Source organism: Globicephala melas, chromosome 15 (assembly GCF_963455315.2).
Source record: "Globicephala melas chromosome 15, mGloMel1.2, whole genome shotgun sequence".
NCBI lineage: Eukaryota > Metazoa > Chordata > Mammalia > Artiodactyla > Delphinidae > Globicephala > Globicephala melas.
This window is the reverse complement of record NC_083328.1, coordinates 82857395-82883042: the sequence shown is the minus strand read 5'-3', so window position 1 is coordinate 82883042 and position 25648 is coordinate 82857395. Positions and strand designations below refer to the sequence as shown.

Below are 25648 nucleotides of genomic sequence, written 5' to 3'. Positions count from 1 at the left end.
GGGAGGATGGATGTGCCCGCAGTGGAGCCTCACCGTAGTGGATACTGTGAACTGCCGCCAGAACCTCTTTAGCAAAGGATTGTTGCCCCAGGTGCCGGAAGTGCTGTCAGCAGGCACTGGGTCCCTCTGACGACTGCCTCAGCTGCAGAGATCTGCCTCCCCAAGGCCATACCCCTTCTCCAGAGCATCCCAAGGGTTGGCCAAGGCTGTCATGGTCTGTATTAGAGTTCAGCTTCTCCCTCTGCCCAACCTGCTTCTCTATTCTCCTTTGCACAGCTGTGGACCTCAAGGGCATCCCCTGATAGACCCCGGCACTGAACGCTGTTTCAGAGTCTGCTTCCAGGAAAAGCCAACCTGAGACTCATAAACCTTTCATTGCAAATGGATGTCCCCTAAGCCTAGTTGGACCAAGCCCTAAAACTCAGGTTCCCATGGGGGGTGAGGGGACAAAGTGAGATTCCCAGCTGCATCTCTGAAGTTGAACCATAATGGTTTTGGCAAAAACCTTAGAAGAATGGCCTTTCTCGAACGCTGGAATCCAGCAACGAGGCATCTAGAAGTTCTTGACTGAAAGTAATTTTAAAAGCAGAAAAAGTCACAGAAAGTGTAGCCTGGTGCCTGGCAACATACTAATACCCAATAAATGTTTGTTGAAACAATGAAAGCTTCTTTTCTTTTCTCTCTTGTTCTCTGTTTCTCCCCTAAGAATTTAAAACCAGAAAAAGATAATAAGACTAACACATTCACTCCCATGTAGTTATTTTCTCCAAATCACTTGTTTTTAGCACAAAAGGGATAACTACTTATGATGTATTTTTCCATTACTTTCTTTGTGCAGGAGGTTTTAAAATTAATTTATTCTCTCTCTGCATCAGGTTGTCTTATAATTGAAGATGAGAAGTGTTTGTCTTCCAAAGGCTTTTTGGTGATGTCTTTTTTGCTGTTAACACTTCTTTGTCTACGCTTGTGATCCCTGCCAAATTTATTGTACTCAAGTACATAAATTAGGGGACCACATAGGCACCACTCACATCTATTTGAGTCCAGATGTCTTAGGAGAGAAGTTTTCTTTTTGCAAAACCAACAGAATAACACCTAGATTAACTAGAACATTTGGGGAATGGGTTCGTGTGGATAATTTAATTTTCTGGATGATTTCTAGTTAACCAGAACTCCATTGGTATTTCCCAACCCTGATGCAGAAAACCTTTATGAATGTATTGTTCTACTTGACCCTCTTAGCAAGGACAGCGGACATAATGGAAGATTTCAGAGGCAGGACCTGGTCATGTCATGGCAAGCATGTTGGACTTGGGGGCTTTGGTATTAGTCACAGCCTTGCCTCTGACTCGAGCCAGGACCAAATCCTCTGGTTCTCAGTTCCCTCTACAAAGAAGAAGGTTCAAAGCAAACTTTCAGATTTCGTGCACCCCAACCAAATCTGAAAACTCCCTGGTTCCCAGCAGCAGTATTCATGTTCTTTCATTCCATTTGGCTGTAGAGGTCAATGGAGTAGTATGGGACTTTGGGTTGCATTTACCCTCACAGTAAAAGCTGGTCTTTTGATCTGTCTTTACTGAATGTCTAGTTGATATTCACACATCTGTTCACATTGACTTAACTTCCCATGTCCTGGTTCTTTCTCCTCAAGGTGGAGTGAAGAGTGGAAAAAAAAAAAAAAATGAAGTTAATTGCACCATAACCCATAGATGGTCTACTGTGTGTAGACCCAAGACACAAGTCCTCACGCAACTTGGAAAGTTCCAGATGTGAGGCTACGGAAAGCATACCAGACTGGGATACGGAGCCCGGACTCTGCTTCTGGTCCTGCCAAGGCAAGTCTTTCTCCCCGTTCTAATCTCGTCATCAGTTTGAGGACAGGGCTGTTCTAGGGTCTCTAATAGAATGTGACCTTACCTCCTTAGACCAGAGTTCCTAACCCTCAGCACTACTGGCAGTGAGACTGGATACTTCTTGATGGGGGCCATCCTGTGCCTCGTAGGATGCTGAGCAAATCCCTGGCCTCCAGCTCAGATGCCAGTGGCACCCCTCACCCAAGCTGTGAAATCAAAACTTCCTTCAGTCAACACTTCTCCAAAGAAGACATACAGATGGCCAACAGGCACGTGAAAATATGCTCCACATTGCTAATTATTAGAGAAGTGCAAATCAAAACTACAATGAAGTACCACCTCACACTGGTCAGAATGGCCATCATTAAAAAGTCTACAAATAATGCTGGAGAGGGTGTGAGACAAGGGAACCCTCCTACACTGCTGGTGGGAATGTATGATAAATTGGTGCAGCCACTGTGGAGAACAGGATGGAGGTTCCTTAAAAAACTACAAATAGAGCTACCATACGACCCAGCCATCCCACTCCTAGGCGTACAAATGGACAAATCTACAATTTGAAAAGATACATGCATCCCAATGTTCACAGCAGCACTATTCACAATAGCCAAGACACGGAAAATACCTAAATGTCCATTGACAGATGAATGGATAAAGAAGATGTGGTATATATATACACAATGGAATATTACTCAGCCATAAAAAAGAATGAAATAATGCCATTTGCAGCAACACTGAATGGACCTAGATATTATCATACTAAGTGAAGTAAGTCAGAAAAAGAAAGACAAATACCATATGCTATCACTTATATGTGGAATCTAAAATATGATACAAATGAACTTATCTAGGAAACAGAAACAGACTCACAGACAGAGAGAACAGACTTGTGGTTACCAAGGGGGAGGTGGGGAAGGAATGGATTGGGAGTTTGGGATTAGCAGACGCAAACTATTTTATATAGGATAGGTAAACAGCAAGGTCCTACTGTATTGCACAGGGGACTATATTCAATATCCCATAATAAACCATAATGGAAAAGAGTATGAAAAAGAATGTATATGTGTATAACTGAATTATTTCGTTGTACAACATAAATTAACATAACATTGTAAATCAACTATACCTCAATAAAATCAATTTTTAAAAATAAGACATTAAAAATTTTTTTTTAAAACTGTCTTTGGTCATTGTCTTACGTCTTCAGGGAGGTAAACTGCTCCCTTTTGAGAACCTCTGACTTTAAGGATGCTTTCTTAACCTTTCCTGAGAAAAAGAATCCAGACTTGAGCACATCAAGTCATCAAACATTTGATGGTTTCTCTTGAGAAAATTAGCTGCAAAATAGTGCCCACCTGGGTTTCTCTGCTACCGTGGGATCCAACAGGCGTTCACTCTCTAAGTGCTAAGGTATGTGGAATTCAGCACATTAGCACAGGCAGCCCCAAATTACCATGCTTACTGATGCTAACTGAAGCTTTCAGGAGAGTAAAAGAAATTATAAGTACAAGACTAGAGATACGTCACCCTGCAACATTCTCTGCTTCACGTGCGAAGAATTGAGGTGGTGGCATGAAACAGAAAAGGAGATAGATCTTAAAGTGTAGGATGGTTTCTCTTCTGCTGAGGACAACAAAAGAAAAGTGTTTATTTGCATTAAACGTTTTGAATTAGGGTAAGATAAACCTTCTAACGTTCCCTTTGCGTTCTTAGCCATTGGCAACGTCTGATAACACGTTGCTGACACATTTGTTTGCCTGGTTGGTTCATGAATTGGCATTCTCTCCCCCAAATAAAAGCTCCACAGATCCTGTATGCCTTTTCCACTCCTATGTTCTCCTGTGCCTGCTATGTACTTAAGCACTCGATAAATATTGGGCGAATGAACGGGATGGAATAGTCATGGAAAATTGTCGCTTAATTCTGAAGTCACTGGACAGGAACGTCTCTCGATGCCTTGGCTCATCTCTGATGAGGAGGCAGGTCTCCATCAGAAGAGGGGTGTGTCAAATTACCCATCTTAGAATCTTTCTTTCGTCTCCCTGCCTGGTGAGCTATTTCCATTCGTTTACTTAGCAAGTGTGCGTTAATACCTGCTCTGAGCCAGGCACTATTCCGAGATGAAGACACCATGGGCCCTGCCTCCAAGGAAGTCTCTTTGGGGCCATTTAGGGAGCCATTTCTTACCTCATTGGCCCACTCCACCCACTTCTTTATTTTAACAAGAAGAGGACTTTCAGAGTAGGGTGTGGCTTACGTGTGTGTGTGTGTGTGTCTCTGTGTGTGCGCACACGCACGTGTGCCCACATGCGCATAAGGTGGGGTTCTTTAAACCAAACACAAGCCTAGATATCTGGCCTTTCATTTACGATGGCGTCAAGGGGCTCTGTCTGAATTTCTGCTGGATTCTGCTGAATTCTACTCTGTTTCACGCAACATACACATAGAAGACAAACTAGATTGCCACTGGGGCCAGAGACAGGGCTGGGTCCCGTGCCCAGATGCTGCACGTACAAAACCGCCAATTCCCTAGAGGAATCCGTTCACGCCTGCATTTACCCAGAAAACAATTCCCCTACTTCTGGGTAGAAATCGCCTGGATGCTCAAAAGGGTGTTGAGTTCGCCCCCCGGCAGAAGCTGAGGGAGGCTGAAAGCAGACGTCTGTCGCAGCTGGAGACAAATGTCCTAGATGTCACCAAGCAATTCCTTCTGCGTTTGCAGCCCAGAGATCAACAGGCTGTCCCCAAGCAGGAGACTGGAGAATTAGGGTTAGTACAGACAAGTTAGTACAGTTAGTACAGCCAAATGCATTTGCTTCAAGTTCAAGAGTATGGAAGCGGGTGTTTCATCAGAACTGATGGGAGTTACTGGTGGTTCAGCATGAATCCCTAACCACGCTTTCCTGTATATCATTCCGTACTCATTAACCAACCAACCAACCAATAAAATACCAAAAAAGAAAATATATATATTGACATTATATGATTGTTCCTTTGAGACTAAAAGAAGTGAGAATCCTTTGACTTGGAATGCTCATTAATCAGCTGTAAAGTTTGACTGAAGACACTTATCTGATAAACCTACAACGCAACTTGCCGCCACCAGTTCTGCTGGACTGGAGAGAGAGCTGAGCTTAACAAAACCCGAAATAACTTGGGCTTCCCTGGTGGCGCAGTGGTTGAGAGTCCGCCTGCCAAGGCAGGGGACGTGGGTTCGTGCCCCGGTCCGGGAAGATCCCACATGCCGTGGAGCGGCTGGGCCCGTGAGCCATGGTCACTGGGCCTGCGCGTCCGGAGCCTGTGCTCCGCAACGGGAGAGGCCACAACAGTGAGAGGCCCACGTACTGCAAAAAAAACCAACAAAAAACAAAAACAAAAAACGGAGTAACTCAAGAACAAACAACACATGTACCTTTTAGATTAGCTCCATGCTTCCCCTGAGTGTGGGGTGTGTGCCAGGTAGTACAAAGGTGATATTTAACTGGTACATGGATAACCAGTCTTAATACTTTTATTTTAATGCATATCAGAAGATACACACAACTACCAAATTAAGGTTATTTCACAGATATTATTACTTAGGAAAAGAATAGCTTCTTTAAGACAAAGATGATTTAAATGAAAGTATTAAGTAAATAATGTACCCACATGTGGACACATATGGCCAAAAGCAGTAAGATGGTTCTCAAATGATGGAAATTTGGAAATAATGGATTAATTTATCACTATTAGAGTTTGATAAGTTAGCAAAAAAGCTATGAAGATCCATCAGTTGGTGTATCTGTTCCTCCCATGTTTCCATTCCCACTTTTTCTCCCAATGCATCGTGTCTTCATTGACTTCACGTGGCTTCAGGAGGTATAGACATAGAAGAATATTGTGTTGGTATGTAAAATAAGTCTACTTGTTCTTGCCAAGAGTACATGATTTATCTTCATAAGGAGGCATTGCTTTGAATTACAGATTTTTTTCTCTGTTAATGAATAATATTAATTATCTAAGCAACATCAATTCTAAGGGGAAAACTTTGGGATTATTGCACTGTGGATAGTGCCCTCATGTGGCTTCAAACTTTAGCTACATTTAGGAATTTAAAAACACATTTCTAAGTTATGAACCATAAAATATGGCAGACAATGACAGAAGAGACACATGGGAAAAGAAAACAGCACAAGAAAATGTGATAATTTGCCATAACCTAATCCTTTCGTTGAGTGGAATGGGATACCAATATGGCGGCCAGGACGCTTGGTCAACTATTTAGGAATAATCAGACATCCAATTTATATAGGATATTCTTTGTGGTACTTTTGGTTAAAATGTGAACAAATCACACAAGGCATTTTCATTTTCAGTTTTATTTTTATCAAAACAAAATAATTTAGCCATATAAAGAAGGAAATACATTTAAACAAACCACCAAGAAGCCAACAGCTTCTTGGTTGTGAACAATCAACAGAGTAGTAAGTTCTGAAGAGTTGACTGCATATATAAGGTATTGAGTCATCCTCTAGGGCCTCAACTGACTGAGGCTGACTACTTTCCCTGGCTTCTTTTCTTCCAGTGGTGAAGTTATATGCTCAATGTCCTATACGTCAGATTGAATTATATGTATTCCCACATAAGTACAAAGCATGGGTGAAAAGGATTGTACAAGGTACAAATCTGGCACTGGATTTTTTGGGTCCTGACACCTATGTTCAATGAGTATCTGAAAGAGAAGGGCAAAAACTTGTGCTTATACATTGAGAAATGTAGTGTTTCAAAAGCCAAAGAGTCTCCCTCAAGAATTATGGGAATCACAACTGAAGTGACAAGAAACACACAAGCCCTGTTTGCTGTGGTTGTAGAAATATGGTCACCATAGGGCCAGGCAGACCGTTTTCTCCTCACCCTATTGAATTATGTCTGGGGATCTGAGCAGTGGTACATCCCGATGATGATGAGTTTCCATAACTATAAAACTCGGCTGCACCAGGCAAATTTTGTGCAAAACGCAAATTTCTATGCTGGGGAAAAAATGAATAATGTGATCATTCTAAGTAATGAATGTAAATGCCAGGAAATACGTTTTGCCGTGAGGCTGCAAACCGTGCACCGGTCTTTCCAAGAACCGTGGCCACGATGCGTTTTTACAAGGCCACTCTTCCCATCTGAGCTTTAGAGGAGGGATTTTAGGAAAGGGAAGTTTAACTTGCCCTCAGGTACCCATCATGCTATTGACAGGGTTTTGATTCGAATCTAGAAGCACCAATCCCCTGTCTTGTTTCATCTCTTGACAAATGAACCATAGGTTCTTCTGGATTGTGAAGTAAAGGATATTAGCTTCGTCCAGAATCTCAAATGCAACAGGAGACATGAGTTGTCTCCATCATGCTTTACAACAAGGAGGATTCAGGTTGTCCATCAAAAAGCACATGACGCTAAGAGCCACTTAACAGTATAGGTTGCCAAGGGGGAACATGAAAGCTCTTTTCTCTATGCATCTTCAACAAGTGAGATCTGGCCAGGTGTAGGTACAGCTGGAGAAAGAAACTTGGCAGTGTCTCGAGCATCATGGTTAGTGGCATTTGTATACCTTGCTCTGAGAGAAAAGGAAAGAATTCAAAGTGCCCTTTATCTTAGTCGGTACCAGCATCCCAGGAGTTATTCTCTGTGGGAGAAGCTGAGACACCATGGGTTAAGGCCTTACCTGAAGGTACAATGAAATTAGCAGTACTGGGGAGAAAGGGGGAATCCCTGATCTTTAAACTCTAGTTTGCCCTGTTCTAAAATAAATTTGTCTTCCCTGAACCATTACACAGCACACACTTGCAGAGTCACTGCAGCAATGATCAATCCATATTACTGAAGTTTTATTTTCAATAACCCAAACTGGGTTCTAGATCACTGATACTATCTTTTAAATGTATCCCTATAGTTGCATTCCACTTTAAGAAAAACCCTAGGAAAGTTAACATTTATAAAATCAGAGATCGTTTGTTGATTTATAAAAGAGTTTTTCATTAAAAAAAATATTCACCTTGGGATGATTTTCAGTAGCCAAGTCCCCTCGGGTCATTCAAAATACATTAAAAAAAATTTTTTTAAACCCACTGAAATATAGCTTTTCACAAATTCATGTTGATATAAAGTAAGGTACGCTTGTAAAACATTGCCGCCAACTAGCTAAATGACCAGCTGAGACAGGAAATTTTGGTAACCTGCTCACTCTTGTATGAGAGACACGGGGAGTTGGAGATGGAATCAATGTTGCGTCATGTTTGATGGAGGTTGGGATGTGGCAGCCAGCATCCGTGGCTCGTAGAAGGATCAAGCTTCCGCCTAACCTGACTATCCTGAGGTCGGCGCTACTGGGAGCAGTGACTCACTGACCTCAGTCCAGTGGTCCAGCCAACAGCTCCGCAGCCGTCCAGGAGAGAAGCATCTGGATGACCAGTACCTCCCAACACAAAGTAAACCAATCCAGCCCACAGACATGCTGTCTTCCACTCACACAGTAGTGTTCTGTTTTTGCTTCTAATTTTTGCATTATGAGCCACCGTTTAGAAATGGGTTGACTGCACCCCCAAATCTAGAGCTCTGGAGAAAAAAACACATTAGAAGGAGCTTCCCCGAGCTCACATTCTTCAAAAAAATAATTGGCTTTAGTTCCCCACAGCCCCCTCCCAAACTCCTTGAGCGCAGGACCCTTTCCCACGGGGACCACCTCCGAGCCACTCGCACAAGGGTCGGGGCCTGAGGTCACATTCGGCACATCTTGTCTTATTCTCTTCTTCCCAGTCGGAGAAACAGGCGCTGAGAGGGCGTGAGTCGTCACCAAGATGCCCCAGCCAGCTCAGGACAAGGTCCCTTTCTCTCCCTCCAGGATTCAGACCATTCTCCTAGACCTCTCTCTCGTTACAGTGGCACGGACGATCCAATGGGTAGATAACGACATCACTTCTGTTTGGTTTAGAAAGTCCACGCAGTGAATGCTTAGCATACTTTTACCTCCCTTCTCATGTTTTCCTTGGCTGGGCTCGAAATCACTTGGCTACGTATGAGTGCATCTGAAATGACCACAGACATATGCTAAGTCACCCGGGGCAGCTAGTCCCACCCTGACGTTTCTAGAGTTACCCTAAAATTGGAAAATTCACTTGAAGATACGTGAAATCGGACCATCCCTCGTCACAGACAAGGACGTATTAAAGCATCTTCGTGCACGTGAGATGTTCTGCATTGCTGCCCCGCCTTTGAATTACAAGATGTCACGTGAACATCCTTACATCAAAGTGAAGCCAAAAGAGCTCGGCTATAAATTTCAAATTGTACAAAACCATACCAAAAGCAAGTATAAAATTTTATTGGAATGCAGCAGTGTAAATGTCTTGAAGTTTTTCCTCTCCCGTTTAAGGAGGAGGAGAAGAGTGCAGTTAATCGGAGGCTTTGCTCACTGCGTCGTCTGACGCAGATCACCTATTTTCTTCTGCACAGGGGTGCACGGGCTTGGAACACTGGCGAATTTTCTCTGTGCTGTTCTGACTTGCACAATACAGAGGCTGATTTAATTTGACAGCAAAGTAACACCAAGCCCCCAAAATAAAATTACTGAGATGTAAAACAGCGTCAAAACTCCAATTAGTTTTGTATCCTTGAAGCTTCTGGAGGAAATCTAAAAGGCTCCCATCACGATGAGCAGGCATCAATTTAAGCTGCAGAGATTACTAAAATGTAACCCTCTAATTGAAATTGCTCGGAGCACAATATGACAGAAAGAATCAGAGGAAAATAAGTGAATTTTTCCCCCTCAAAAATGACTCATTACAGAGACTGTTCTATTAACTTTTAACACAACGTTCCTTTTGCAAGAACTGGAAAAACCAAGGGTGTCAGAGGTCTCCACAGAAAAGGCACTGGGCACAAGAGCTGTACATGCTTGTGTCACTGAATCATACATAAGCACTGACCATTTGTGCAACACTGAAAGATACTTAGTATTTCACCAGATCATGGGCATTTTGAAGTATATTTACAACTTCCATTAAGGAGGCAAATTATTGGGACCAAACTTCAGTTTTTGAATGAATCTGGATTTTGTCTCCAGAATAAACAGATGTATCTCGATGCCCAGTTCACACCCCATCTCTTCTGCAAGCTACCCCAGTTTTCCCAAGTATGCTCACTCCCTTTGAAGCCAACCCCCAGCTCACTAACAGAGGAAACCTGTCACCTTGACTCTGGGGGGGTTCACATTTGTTCGGAAACAAGTCGATCGTGGCTCTCTGGGTCAATGCCATTTTCCCAGATGAGGCAGTGAAGGACCAATGCAGCGGATACAGCTGGGAGTCAAGCCACAGTCATTGTGTAGGTCAAGACTTCTTAGACCTTGCTTCACTGCCAGCTTTGCCCAGCCTGCTGCCTTGTGAGCAGGGCCTCTTGGGAAGGGTGAAGCTGCGTTTGGGTTTCAGAGTTGGTTGGGGAGATCTTAGAAAGACCCCCAAATGGCTTTCCTCTCTGTAGGGGCTTCATGAATAGAGTTCAGTTCTCCTGCCCGCTTGACGGCATTTACTGTGAAGCATCATCTGTCTTTGACCGTGGACGCATCTTTCTCTGGAAGTTTCAGATCTCTATCACCAACCGATCTTCATCATCGCTGCTGGTGTCGCTGACCTCCACGCGAGTTTGCTTTCTCATTCCTTCCAAACTCCTCTTCCTGAGGGTTTTCGAAGGGGCTGCAGGGATCTCCGTGGGCTGCCCTGGGCTAGACGGAACCACACCATCCTTTAGAGCGATGAATCCAGATCCTTGGCATTTCCCACCGTCATTTCCTACAGGAGGGCAGGGGACCCGCACTTCCCCACACCCGTATTTCCCCCCCGAAGGGAAAAATGTCTTGTGTTTCCCTTCCTCTTGGTGTGAACTGGCTGAACCTGGTCCTGAAGCTGGTATTTCAAGATGAGTTTTTCCAGTGGACCCCAGTGGAACTGAACCTGAAAGTCTCTGCCCAGATGAAGGTTTCCCTGGCAAGAGTGATGGGGACACGCCCTCTGCTATCGCTTTTCTGTCGGGGGAGCTTTGTGTCAGAGTCTCCCTTGCACCCTGGCTGTGGTCTTGTGGTTCCACACTGTGAATTCCCAGGGTTGTGTGATCTGCTCTTTTCCCCAGAGAAGGACAAAAGGCAGCCACAGAGGTAGCAAGGTCATGGCAGAGAGAGGTTCCTTTGGACTCAAAGGAAGAAGGTTCTTGAGCATCTGAGGAAGTACGTGGCGTGGGGTCTGTGGAGACTTGCTCCTGGGGGGGCGGCAGGTGAGTCTCAGGCAATCCCACGTGCAGACCTTTGCCACGGGCTGGAAGTCTGTCATCAGCCACTGCCACCAAGGAGTCGGATGGCAGAGGTGATCCTGGCCTCACAGCTGTATTCCGAGGACGACGACCCCCGTGCTCCCCGGCAGATGGAGAAATCTGCAGCAGTGTGCAAAGGAAAATAAATGGAGGGGCGGAAGGTTAATTGGTCAGAAACGCGGTCCTCAATGGGGACAAGGTCTGGAGGTCTTAACGATTCTTTACAGAGCCTGAACCTCGATACAGCGCTCTCATCAGTTTTCATTAATAACTAATTGGCGCATTAACCCCCGTAAAGTTCCGTGCTGACACACAATAAGCTACCGAGGCAGCTCTGTGTTTGCATCTGGCCTTGTGAAAACCCAGCCGCTCGATTATCCAGCCGGCTCCGAGCATCCGATTTTAAATCATCGCTGCTCCTGCGGCGGGCACTTTATAGTACCGTGCGTTTGAGTGTTTCCGGATCGGCGGGTTTTCAAGGCGCGGTCTGGACTATAGCATTTTCATGTTTCTCAGCCCAAAGCCCCCCAGTCTGCCTGGCATTGATGCCGCATTGCAGTGACCTCCGCAGGGTGACAGGCATCTCTATTCAGGTACGAAATAATAAGGGACTTGGGATTTTTTAATCAACTGTGAGATCATCCCAAGTTCACAGCCCAAGTCGCCGTCTGATTGAGCGCAATGTCTGGAGGCGTCTGTTTGCCTCACGGGGTTTCTGTGCCAGGAAACCTCTAGGTGGCCCAAGCGAGTTTTGCCACACTGGACACTAACAAGAAAAAAGAGGCATAAATCTAGAAAAGAGATAGGCAGAGACCGCTCAGAACCACAGTTCCCACCTTCGAGGTTGATCTGTCTGTTTCCCTGACAGCTCTTGAACTTGGGTGAGGACAGGTGCTTCCCGAGCTGTGTCTGTTGCCCTCCTTCCTCTCCTCCTTCTCTCCGTCCCCAACACAAAGAGAGGATTCTGAGGCAGCACAAGGTGGCTCCCTTGACAGATTTAGACCTAAAAAGGGGGGAGGCACATGGATATACACCTGAAGTTATAGAGTCAGCCAACAGTCATTTCCTAGGAGTTGATCTGTGTCTTCACGACCAGCTCTGAACTCATAGCCTCCTCTCACGCGGTGTATCTGGGAAATGGATTTGCCGTGAAACGGTTCACGTGGTCAAGCAAAACGTCTCCACTTCTGATAAGGAAAGAAATGGCAAAACCAATTCCCAAGGCAGAAAACCCCCTTGATTACAGATATTTGAGAAGATATTTCATGTGAATCTTTTTTTCATCAAAGTCATCTTCCTGGCCACATGGGTTAATTTGGGATCGGTCTGAATTCTCTGGCCATTCAACTGAGGGTCGAGAGTAGAAATTTCCCTATCATGTAGGATGCCTTAGTCTCCATGAGGGCGCTGACAGCAGGAGGGAGGTTGGTTTTTGTGTTGCTGTGGTTCTGTGGTGGTGTTTGTGATGTGTGGGGGGAGAGGGGTGACAAAGATATGGCCTTGACAACATCCCCAAAACAGCATCTCCCTTTCAGGGGAAGAGCTGCCCTTCCCTCGTCCTTCATCGGTACTCTCTCCTCCATTTTGTCATATTGGCCTGGGATACAAGTCCGAAGGACCACAGAGTTTCAGCAAGTAGATCCCATCATGAGAGGAGATCAGAAAAACATTCTAGAAGAGCTGTGTCACCAGAGAAAAGCATTCAACCCACTTTTACATCTGCTTTTAGCTTGATTAACGTTACACATGCCCAGAGTTTTTAAAAGTCAAGTGTTTCTGTGTATTAAGAGAAACAGCCACACCTGCCCACCCACTCATCTTTTCCCACTTTGGATTCCTTTTGTATTTATCTCCTTCTCTCCTAAGAACAAGCGCGTAGCACCCCTCCTGGATTCCCCGTTTCCGGTTTGGAGGATAGCCTATGACGTCATGAGGGGAGAGGAGGGTTTAGGACGAGCTCCCCCATCCACAATCCTTATCACCTGCACACCTGGGCACACCCCCTCCCCTCTCTTCTCTCTACAGTCATACGACTATGATGTCATAATTTTGTTTAGGACATCCAGTGTTTACATCGCTAAGCTGAGGAACACGCTCTTCACCACCAAGCCAGATAGCGTGCTGTGATTACATTGCCTTTCTTGCCAGCACTGTTCTCCCTGGAGTTAATCGTTATTTTGTCTTTTTCTTTTGCTTACTTTTTTGTATGGACTTATTCCTAAAATCATCCTCCCACCTCCTTCCCTGTGGTCTTTTATTTCATTTATTAGGTTCCATTTCATTTCCTTGGAAATCTGTCTCTCAAAACTTTCTGACCTGCTCCCAGTGGACCACTGCTCCCTTGGCCTGATGGGGGCTGAGCCCGTGCGCCACCCTCATCCTGGCAATTTTCTTCACCTCCTTGGTTCCTGGACACCCACGCTTCTTTTTCCTGGGTTTACTCTGTCTGCATTCTTTCTTAACGCAAAACTTCCAGCAGCTTCATGAGAAAGGGTGAAATAAAATTGTTTAGACTTTAATTGGCTACTTGTCTGGGTATAGCTGTCTGAATTAAAATTCATCTCCCTTCAGTAGAGCTCAGCTCCACTGAGCTCTAGTTGTTGAGAAGTCTGGAGCCAACATGATTCATGGTTCCCGATGCTTTGGAGGAAACCTTCTGGTCTCTCTCTCTGGAAACTCCTAAACTCTTTTTATGCCAGTGTTACCGTGGTCCTGGGTCTATTTCCACTCGTTGTCAGGACACTCAGTGGGGCCCTTCCAACGTGAACCACGCCTTTCCATTTTAGAAAAATATGTTATTTCTTTGATATATTTTTTTCCTTATTTTTTGTCTTTTCTTTTTCTAGAACTGCTCTTCGTAGGTTATTGGACATCTTGATCTAATCCTCTGTTTTTCTTATCTTTTCCCTCCTATTTTCTAATTCTTTGTCTTTTTCACTTGGGAGAATTCTTTCAACTTTCTATTTCAACTCAGTGGTGTCCGTGTCTGCTATCATGTTTTTAATTTCATTATTATTATTAATTATTATTATTCCTTCTTTATAGCATCCTGTTACTATTTCATGGCTCCAACATCTTCCCTTCTGTCTCAGGCAAGATTAACAATGATCTGTTGTCACTGTTATTGCTGAAGTTCGCCTCTTCCTATATTGTCTCTCTTTCTTCCAAGTTCCTTTGTTTCTGTATGTTTTTATCTCTCTCTTTCCCACTAAAGGCTTCCCTGAGATACCCGGCAATCTTAACTACCTGCTCATGTTTAGGAAATAGGCACTGAAAAACTGGTTAGAAACACTTTACAAGCATAAAATGTCAATCGTGGACCTCCCTGCAGGGTTATCTGGTTGCCCTGTTGATGTGGGGAGACCTGAAGTAATCCCCGTTAGGTCTTCCACACAGGCCGGTCGGCTTCTGCCCAAGGAGTTCTCTGATCTCCTGCCTGGAAAGTGTAAGGCAGGTCCCAGCATCCTGCAGTCGGAATTGGGATTGAGAGCGGGGCCTCGATGTGCAGTGCCAGCCTTTGCTTAAACCCCCTGTTTTCAGTACAGCCCCCTTGCTCCCCAGCATTTTGTAGAGTCTCCAGAGAGTAAGCCCAGAGTCTTATCTGGGGGCGAGAGCGAGAGCGAGGGACGTGACCAGGCTCTGAGAAGCAGGGGCGGGGTGCAGATCTGGGGGGGGTGGTTTGAATGCTGCTGATTCTTTCAACCAACGCTCCTGTTTTCAGCCCCACCTGGTACCATGGATTTCTGAATGTCTAGGGCTTGACCACTGTTAAACAAGGATTAAGTTCACTTGGGTCTGCTAATCCGTGACCACTTAGCCTCTGCATTCCAGCCCCTACAACCATGGCGCCATTTCTTCTCCGGTCATCTTGTCCCCTTGGGCCTGGGCATTCCAAACACATTCCTTCACTAATGTCTGGGAGGGAAGTGTAGGAAGTGTATGTGCTCTGTCCTCCACCTTGATCCCAAAAGAACAGACCTACTTCTTATACCCCCAGGGGTAGGTCACTAAGATGATCGAGCACACTAATCTTGAGCAGATCAACTTTAAAAATCCATCAACGTTGCGACAATTTGGGAAAGGAAGCAATGATTTTTCCTTTAATACAAACAATCTTCACTTGTGCACCACGTTACTGAGATCACCTAAAGATGCAGCACCGGGGTCTTTGGTATTTCATTCATCCGCTCAACAGACATGTCCTGGGCTCCTTCAAGGAACCAGGTACCATGTTCAACCCTGAGGAATTGGAGGACAAGACGAAGGTGCCCTGGCCCTCAGGAGCCTCTGTTCCGACGGGGAAGAGAAACAGAGACAAGTAAGATAATTGAGGTTGTGACGGGGGTCACGAAGGAAATAAACAGGGGGGGACCCCAGAGAGGAACGATACACAGGAGGCTATGACAAAGATGCAATAAACGGGAGAGGGTAGAGTAATAACAAAAGTGATGATAAACAGGGAATATTATAGAGAGTAACAGTCCCTGAAGGGCAGATTACAGAGAGTAACCGGCTTGCCTAGTTGAGGAAGGCATCTCTGAGAAGGTGACACCTGAAACGAGACCTTCAGGATAAGAATGGCCCTCAAAGGCCATTCCAGACAAAGGAGGAACAGAGGCAGGGGCCCTGCGGCGGGATGGAGCTGGGAGGATCAAGGAATCAGCGGATGGCGGTGGTGGAAAGACGGTGGTGAGCACGGGGCAGAATGAAGCTGAGGAAGCCACCAAGGGCTCAGATCTTGTAGGGTGCAGGCAGTCCTGGGAGGGGGTTTAGATTTTATTCTTCATTCATTGTGAAGAAACCAGTGTTTCCAGCAAGAGGTCTATATCTTCTAACGAGGCACCTGGCTACTATATGGAGGCTGAAGAAGGAGAGAGGGGAATAGGATGGGAAAACCAGTTACAAGGTTCCCAACGTAGTCTAGGGGGCCAGGTGAGATGACTTGGCTAGGGCAGTGGAAACAGAAATGGAGAAAATGGATGGATTTGAGATCCATCTGCATTCTCACCTATGAAAAATCACCCAAAGACCACAATGATGAAAAAACGTTTCTAGAGCTCCAGAGTTTACCAAGCCCAAGCGCCTCGCTCTAAGTGGATTAAGCTGTGCTCCCACAGTGACAAAACCACCAGGCAATTCATTCAATTCAAAGAAGACGTAAAACCAATTAGTACAGAGAAAATAATCAGATTGGCCAAGCATCTTCTCAGCAGGTCATTTGGGTTTTTAAGCTTAACGAAAAGGTCACGCACGCCTTTGACCAATAACTTCTGACTCATCCGAGGAAGCAAGGGAAGAAAATACATTGATTTAATTTGCCTGTGACCTAACAGTCTACAGAGAAAAGTGCGTTACCTTTAATCATTGTGAAAAATGCCCAAATAATGTCACAGAAGTGTGTTAAGCGAATTGTGACTCTTGAAGAAGGAAAGCATCCTTGCTATTAGATGAATGGCCCTTTTCAAAAGGTCGGTAGGGCTCCACTCAAGGGTTAAAGCACAGAACGGCATCCTCTTTACGTTTCGGCATCACTCTGGGAATCACTTTGTACATCTTCAGAAATTATGGATTCCACCGTCCTATCGCAATCTTTGCGAATTCGACCGCTCTTACGCAATTACCAGAATCTTACTATAGGACCCATCTCTCATCACAGCTCTGTGTGCTGTTCTGCCCCCCCCACCCCGATTAAAGGCTGCGTTTTTAATAATTTCCCTCAGAAATCATTGCCCAACCACGTGGAGAGAGGAAGAGACTGCTTCGTATTGTAGCAAATTTAAATTTAGCCATCTTGGAAAGGCGGCAGGAAACTGTAAAATAATTAGAAGGAAAACGGAGTGAAGAAACAACACGATGAAACTTACAGCTTAACTGGTGACATCTTTAATGTCAAGTCTCCTGCAGGCTGTCTCATTGCGAGGCCTTGTTAAAATGCTAACAGACATATTACTCTATTATATCATTATCTGAAAATGTAAGTAATCTGATGCCTTTTCATCAGTTGCCCCAATATACCCCAAACCTCCATGAATTTGGAGTCCAAAGACGCTGAATTATAAGGAAGGGGCAAAAATGAGTCTATCACGTTGGCCTCATTAAGTAAGCTATAAGCATCAACACGATCCCAGGGGTAATCTCCCAGACTACTAATTTATCTGAGATGAAATTGTTTACAAGCAACCCTGTCATCGAAGGCTGCAAACTGTGCTAGCAATTAAAATGTGCAATTACTTAAGGAAAGCGGGGCAGAACTCTAAGAGGAATCACTATGTGGGCAGCTATTTGCTCATATTCCAAATGCTAGTTGAGCCCCTTTGAGTCCATATTTTTTGAGCCCATTTATGAGCCCATATGATGGAGCCTAAATATTTATTGAGCACTGACCACAGTCAACGCTCTGTGCCAGGAACTGTGCTGAACACAGGCAATGTATTCAGTGATGGAGGCAGATACCCTCGTGGAAATGACAGTCTAATGGGGGGAGAAATTCAGCCAGCAAATAATTACACCAAAAAAAAAAAATCACTTACAAATAACAAATGCTGGAGAGGGTGTGGAGAAAAGGGAACCCTCCTACACTGCCAGTGGAATGTAAATTGGTGCAGCCACTATGGAGAACAATATGGAGGTTCCTCAGAAAACTAAAAATAGAGCTACCACGTGACCCAGCAATCCCACTCCTGGACATATATCCAGACAAAACTCTAATTCAGAAAGATACGTGCACCCCTATGTTCATAGCAGCGCTATTCACAATAGCCAAGGCATGGAAACAACCTAAATGTCCATCAACAGAAGAACGGATAAAGAAGATGTGGTACACATGCACAAAGGAATACTACTCAGCCATAAAAAAGAATGAAATAATGCCTTTTGCAGCAATATGGACGGACCTAGAGACTATCATACTAAGTGAAGTAAGTCAGACAAAGACAAACATCATATATCACTTATATGTGGAATCCAAAATATGACAAATGAACTTGTCTACAAAACAGAAACAGACTCACAGACATAGAGGACAGACTTGTGGTTGCCAAAGGGAAGGGAGGGTTGGAGGAGGGATGGACTGGGAGTTTGGGGTTAGCAGATGCAAACTATTATATATCGGATGGATAAACAACAAGGTCCTACTATATAGCACAGGGAACTGTATGTAATATCCTGTAATAAACCATAATGGAAAAGAATATGAAAAAAATAAACGTCCAATCGGAAAAAAAAATCACCAAGCATATGTAGCGAATGCTAGGAAGGAAAAAGCAGAGGCTGCAATGAGATGGTACAACGGGGCCCTGACCCCACCTGTATCCACGGAAATGAGTAAAACCACGCATACTGTGAAACCGTTCCCACATGCCACCTGTTTGGGGCTGGTTTTCTCTCTACCGAGTCTGAATTATTCATTTGAGTAATTATTCAACCAATATTTTTTAAGGCTCTATGGCACACCAGATATCAGACTAAAATTTTCTGCAAGTAAATTCATTTGTTTCTGCAATCGTATTACAATTTTTGTTTATAAGGCCTCTGAAGAAGAAAAAAATACGGCTGAAGATGATGAAGGGAAGAAGCTCTATTCTTCTCAGGCAGGGGCTGGGGACATTCATTCCAATCAGAAAACAATCAGAAGTGGGTGGACTGTAGGACGTGGGGAGCGGCCACCCACTTGAGTCCCACAGGCAGAGAGCGACTTGAGAGACAGCCAGGAAAATATATTGATCGAGTACAGCATCGGGTATTTCTGTGCTACCCTAATGCAGTCTTCGGAAGGTTCGCCTCTAAGTAATCACAAATGAATCTTTTATTTCAGAAACCACTTTCCTTTGTGGTTCTCATCTCTTTTCTATTCCCTTGATGAAAGGCAATGAAGACAAGAACTGTCCCCGCACAGAAATTCTTCACCTAATAGACTATGTTTAGTGCAAATCGGTGTTTAAAATATTGCTTTAAGGGGCTTCCCTGGTGGCGCAGCGGTTGAGAGTCCGCCTGCCGTTGCGGGGCGCACGGGTTCGTGCCCCGGTCCGGGAAGATCCCACATGCCGCGGAGCGGCTGGGCCCGTGAGCCATGGCCGCTGAGCCTGCGCGTCCGGAGCCTGTGCTCCGCAACGGGAGGGGCCACAACAGCGAGAGGCCCGCGTACCGCAAAAAAAAAAAAATCTTGCTTTAAGTTAAAAGTTGTATCCTGTCCAGACAACAAGAGAGTGACTTTAAAATACAGAGTGAAAATAGGATGATGAAATCACGTCAGGAAAAGAGATGATCGAAGAAATGCCATTTGAAACGTTAAATGCCAAGACAGAACACAGCAGCCCATCTAGTCTATGTATCGTTATTTTAGAAGTTTCCTATGGCTAAATGAAAATTGTCTATGAGGGTCCCTTCCTGGGGACCTAATTGATACACTCACAAAAGCTTCTCATCTTGCCTCGAGATTTACACGTTGGAAGGAAGGAGAAATTACCCTGTTTCAGCAATTCCGGAGCTCTGTGACTTAACTAATAGCTTTAGGGAAAGAATTAATACTTCTCTATTAATTCTAATGAGAAAAGATGTAGGGAAGTCATTTGCTCCTGTCAGAGAAGGAGCGAGAAGGCAAAGGGGGAGAAAAGCCCTGGAGAGACCCCCTCCCCAGCCTTGCTGATTCTTCCTGATGCTTGGGAACATTCTGAGGAGAACTCTTGTGAGAACAGAAGGGGAGAAGGGTGCTTGCCCGAGGCCCTAAATCACAAAAAGAAAACCCAAGGGAACAAAGGCAATGTCTCCCTTTCTTCCAGGGACTTATTCAAGCCTCTTCATCCAGTATTTAGAAATTGTACCTTTTACGTGTGTGTAATTAGGTAAAGCTTTTACTTGGGAAACCACCTGGAATCACAGCCGTGTCTACACTTCTGTTCCGGAGATGAAAGGAAAGTGTTTTGATCACTTTCTCCGCTCAGATATTTTCTCGCAATGCGGCGAATGGGGCTGGTTTGAAATACTTCCGTGACTTTAAAGCTTGGTTGTGTACAGAATTCAACAACATTCCTTCAGAAACCGAGACAGAGGCCTACAGGATAGAGAGAAATAATGAAAGTGGCTCAGGAACACGCTCAACATCTCAACATCTACCGAAGAAAATGGGATTTGTGGGTCTGTTTGAGCCAGTGGTTTTCAGCCGGAGGTGATGTCCGGGGACTTTCCTGGACATGCGGTACACAGGATGGACCCACGGGCCACCCTGGATGGACCCAGCTGCGAAGGTCAACAGGGCCACGGCTGGGAAACCCTGGTTGAAACCAAGAATCACAACCTCAAAAGCTACAGGGCCAGGCCAATAACAGAAACAAGGGCTTCTGCCTGGGGTGAGGGCTGTGGATGGAGAGGGAGGACAGGCCCAGCCTCCAAGGGCAAGGCTGCCCCTCAGCTCCCACCCACCAAGACCACCGAGGACCAAGCATCCGGTTTGCCAGAGCTATCCATTTTCCAAGAGAAACCGGAAATCTGAGTTCCATGATTCCCTTTAAACACTGATAACGAGTTAATTTTCAAACAACAGCGCCGTGCTAACCAACGTATGCGTGGCCTGAGTGCTGCCAAGAGAGGCCAGCGTGAGACCCTTTGTCCATGAAGAGGTTCAAGGGCGCCCACGATGAAGGGAAGGCTTTAGTCTCCGCGCAGGCTCTGCTCCTTTGCAGAAGCAGAGTTTCTTTTCAAAAATACTGTTAAAAAGGTATTTATGGGAGAGTAACCCTGTTTTGGAAAAGTAATTTAGCAGTATCTTATAAAATGAAATTTATAATTATAAAACATGCATTGATCCAGCAACTGCTCTTTGCAAAATGGAGCAAGAATATTTACTGCAGCAACAGCTGTGGTAGGAAAACCAACAGAACCAACAGGAACATCCAGCAGTACAGGAAGAGTTGAATAAATAAAGATGGTAGAGCTATACTGTGGGATTCTGTGCCATTATTAATATGATCTATCGATCTGTAATATATGCCTAGAGTTATATACAAGATATATTAAGAAGAAAAGAGCTGTCGATGACTATGTGTGGTATGATCTGTCTGTGTAAACCACAAAATAAAGTGTCCATCATGGATGTGATGGCCACATCAGCCCAACTCTGGCAACCTCGGGGGGCCACGAGGCTGGGGATTGTCGAGCTTTCCTTGCATATGTCAATGTTGCTTTTCTGTTGCAACAAGTATGGGATTGCTTTATTCGTTTGAAAGAAAAATCAGAGGCAAATAATGACACTGGCTCTGAAATTCAGACTGAACGTCATGAAGAAAAGCCCCAGAGTGTACAAGGGAGGTCATTTCAATCAGAACACACATCTGACAGAGGGAGATGGACCCTCACACCCTCATACCAAGAGTTCAGTTTCTCAGGATGAGAAAAGGTTGAGAAGACTCAAAAGGAAAAGAAAAATATATTTTCCCATCTCTAACCAAATCTGAAGTATTTCTGTTCTAGCCTCATTTTTTTGTGTGAAATTCTGCCTCTTCCGAGTAATCATTTTCCAATCTCTTTTTTTCCAGAAACCACTTTTCTCTACGATTTAAATTTCTCTTCTCTTTCTCTGATGAAAGGCAATCAGTTTGAGAACACTTCACTTACCATTTTCTCTAAAAAAATATATTTAGTGGGAAAGTATGCTTAAAATCTTTCAATAAGTTGAAACTTGAATCATCCTCAGACAATAAGAGAAAGCCTTCAAATAAAGAGAGGACAAATTGTGGGGAAGAGAGAAAACGAAATGACGAACAAAGAAAAGAAAGGAAGCAAAAAGAAAAACCCAGCTAATATTATTTGAATTATTTAGTGCCAAAATTGAATCAAGAGAACCTACTTTAAGGGATCATTACTTTCAAACTTTCTTGACTCTAAATGAAAATTGTAGCAGAAAAAAAGTTCAGGCTTTGGAATATAATTGATGTGTTTAGGCAAGCGCCTCATCATTTCTTAAGATTTACACCCTGAGAAGGAGGTGTTACCCCTGTTTCAGCAATTCTGTAAGCAATATTACTTAACTAATGGCTTTAGGAAAAGAATATCTCCCCATTAAATCTGACAGGAAAAATAATGGTACGGAGCCATTAGCTCTAGTCAGAGGCGGAGAGGGAACTGGTGGGTGACGGAACCCTGGAGTTCAGGCTGCCATTTTGTTTCTCTCAGGAAAACGTCTGGAGGCGATGTGTGACAAAGACAGCAGGGCACAAGTGACATGAAGTAAACCTCCCCAGGCCCACCTCTGCCAGTTCACTCAACTAACAAAAGTTGAAAGGGTGAAAAAAAACCCCAACAATTCACAGCTACTTAATTTCAGAGAATTGCATCACCATCCTCCCATAATATTGAACTATTCTACCTTTTCAACAGGATTAGGTAAACCTTTTATCTCAGGAAGTACCTGTCAGAGAAGTTCTCTTTACCTTTCTATTTTTTCAATGAAAGACAGCTGCTTTGATAACGTCTGCCTCAGAGGAATTTTTCCTAAACTATGTTAACGAAAAAAAAATCCAGTTAAAATGTTTCAGTCCCTTAAAAGCTTAGGTACGGACAGAAAATTCAAAAGAAGAGATTCCGGTGAGAAAGAAAGTAAATGAGGCCAGGAGAAAGCACAGAAGAGGCTCCTTCACCTGGAATTAAATATGGGGTTACTGTTAATGATTTAAGAAGCTCAATTCTGCCTCGCTGAGGTAGTACACACGTAGGTGAAGAGAAGAAAATTAGGACATAATTATATAAGGATTTGTATTGTGGTAAATGCCACAAAGGAGATGGGTTATGAGTCATACCACAAGGACACCTAATCTGGCTTGAGAGGAAATGACCAGCCTGAGGAATCATGAAAATGTCACCTCAAAAAACCATCCAAGGATTGGACTGATCTGCAGGTTGCCTTGGGTAGTACAGTCATTTTAACAATATTGCTTCTTCCGATCCAAGAACACGGTGTATCTTTCCATCTGTTTGTGTTGTCTTCAATTTCTTTCTTCAGTGTCTTATAGTGTTCGGAGTACAGGTCTTTTTGCTTCCTTAGGTAGGTTTATTCCTAGGTATTGTATTCTTTCTGATGAGATGGTAAATGGGATTGTTACCTTTCTGATCTTCTGTTGTTAGCGTCTAGAAATGCAGCAGGTTTCTGTGAATTTCTTTTGTATCCTGCAACTTTACCGAATCCACTGATTAGCTCTAGTAGTTTTCTGGTGGCATTTTCAGGATTCTCTATGTATAGTATCATGTCATCTGCAAACAGTGATAGTTTTACTTCTTTTCCAATTTGGATTCCTTTTATTTTTTTCACCTCTGATTGCCGTGGCTAGGACTTCCAAAACTATGTTGAATAAAAGTGGCGAGAGTGGACATCCTCGTCTTGTTCCTGATCTTAGAGGAAATGCTTTCAGCTTTTCGCCATTGAGTATGATGTTAGCTGTGGGTTTGTCATGTGTGACCTTTACTTTGTTGAGGTGGGTTCCCTCTATGCCCACTTTCTGGAGAGGAATAGTATGAAACCCCAACTGGGTTCTTCAGAGAGAACATAGTTGAAGGACCCACCAGAGGGACAGAAAAACACATTTATCGAAATCTCACTACATGCCAGAGGATTTCTTTCTCCTAATGCAGTTTTCTAAGCAATCATATGTTTTATTTCAGAAACTACTCTCAGTGGTGCTTATTCTCTTCTTTGATGAAAGGCAATCAGTTTAAGATTTCCCTCTCAGAGAATTTTTTTTTTTTTCCCTGAAAGATGTTGAGTGGAAAGCCATGTTTAAAATCAATCCTGAAGTTAAAAGTTTGTTCCCAGACCATAAGCATGTACCTAAAATTTAGAGAGCCACTCTGGGGATGAGGTGAAAGGGAAAACATACAATTACTGAAAACACCATTGGGGATCTATAAGGCCCAGATCGAAATCAAGAGTATCTACCCTTTGAATCATGGTTTTCAATGCTTCTCATTACTAAAGGAGTCTGTAAAGATGGTCCATTTCTCGAAATACGATTGAGATATTTGAGAGCTCATTTGTCCTCAAGATTTGCATCCTTAAAAAGAAACAACTGATCCATTTCAATGGTAATAGCTGGGAAGAAAAAGCTTCCCTCTTCTCCTTCACTAATCCTGATAAGGGGGGAAAATGGACCAATTTCCAACTAGAAACAAAGACGAGAAAGAAAATATTGGCATTGGCCTCCTCCATTTTGGTTACCCACTCACCTTAGGAAAGCAAACATTCTAAGTTCAGTCTCTGTGAAAAGATAAATGTTCGAGGAGAATCTAGCTCTTCCCTCAACCCTAAACTGCAGTAAAGCTTAATTAGACAAGAAAACCAGGACACAGGATGAGAGAACACTTTTCTGGTTTTGTAACATGTTTAGGTACGCCTCTCACATGGTACTTGGGCATTTCTTTTCTTTCTTCAGAGCACCTGCCACTCTAGTTCTACCTTTTCTGAGGAAAGGCAAGTGTTTGGAAAGCTGAAAACTTTCTCCCGCTGAGATATTTCTCCTAAACAACATTAGCGAAGGAGTCAGGGTAAATAAAATATTTCAATAATGTGAAATCCTGTGCGCGCACAGAATTCGACAGCATTTCTTAAATACTGTTGAGGAGCAAAGGGGACTGAGAGAAAGGGAAGAGAATAAAGGCAGCTCAAAAGACTCTTTGAAAACTTTTCAGACCAAAATTTACTCAAGAATGTATCCTTTCAGCCTGATTTTCTAAGTGGGGTTTTTCTTAATAATGAAAGAAACTCTACTGGGTGGACTCTGCCCATAACTGAAGGACTTTCAACTCGCCCTCAGCTCTTCTCAAGATTTCCAGCTCAAAAGAAAGAGTACTCCTGCGACTGCAATTCCGTAGCAATGCGACTCAAGGAGTGTGTTTTGAGCAAAAGCCTCTATGTGGTTTCTACGGATGCTGGCAGAAAATAAAGGGGGACAGTCATGAGTTCTTTCAGCCGAAGCAGGAAATAAAATACCAAGGGTTGACTCTGCCCTGAGATGAAGAGGCTTGACTCGGAAGTGCACGTAACAAAGGGGAAAAGAGTAACAGCAGGAAGAGATAGACCCAAGTCTTTCAGAATCCTATGAAGTCACTCTTTTGTCCTCCCACCAGCTTTAGAAATTCTACCTTTTATGATGGGAAACTTGAATTCAGGACTTTTTTTTTTTTTTTAACTTCAGAAACTCTCCTAGACTCAGGGTCACACCCTTTATCTCCCCCTACATTTAATCAGTCTGCTTAAAACACACTGGAAATATAAAAGCTCAGTTACACAACCAAAGGCTTTCCTGGAAATACAGGCAGGACTCCCAGCGCAACATTAAGGAAAAAGAGAGGCTAAAGAAGAAAGAATACCGCCCCAGAAATAAATGTTAACCCTACCAAACTCATTAAGAAATTTGATTTCTAGATTTTTTTTTTTTTTAAGAACAGCGACTGACATATTAGGACCGTTGAGAAAGTCAACGCTT

The 25648-nt window shown here is 43.8% G+C and overlaps 1 protein-coding gene across 2 annotated transcripts in view; it reads right to left on the bottom strand.

Moving 5' to 3' along the window:
• The window catches only part of ZNF831 (zinc finger protein 831), a 185059-nt gene that overhangs the window by 47793 nt on the left and 111618 nt on the right, over positions 1-25648 (bottom strand). The window contains exons 5-6 of one of the 2 annotated variants that reach the window (XM_060285205.1): positions 12017-12183; positions 6243-11300 (exon numbers count right to left, since the gene is read on the bottom strand). The exons of the other annotated variant lie outside the window; for it this stretch is intronic. Coding sequence (XP_060141188.1) covers positions 10458-11300; positions 12017-12183 — 1010 coding nt within the window. The 3' untranslated portion in view covers positions 6243-10457. Of the gene's footprint in view, positions 1-6242; positions 11301-12016; positions 12184-25648 lie in introns of those variants that run through there. 2 annotated transcript variants of the gene reach the window in all.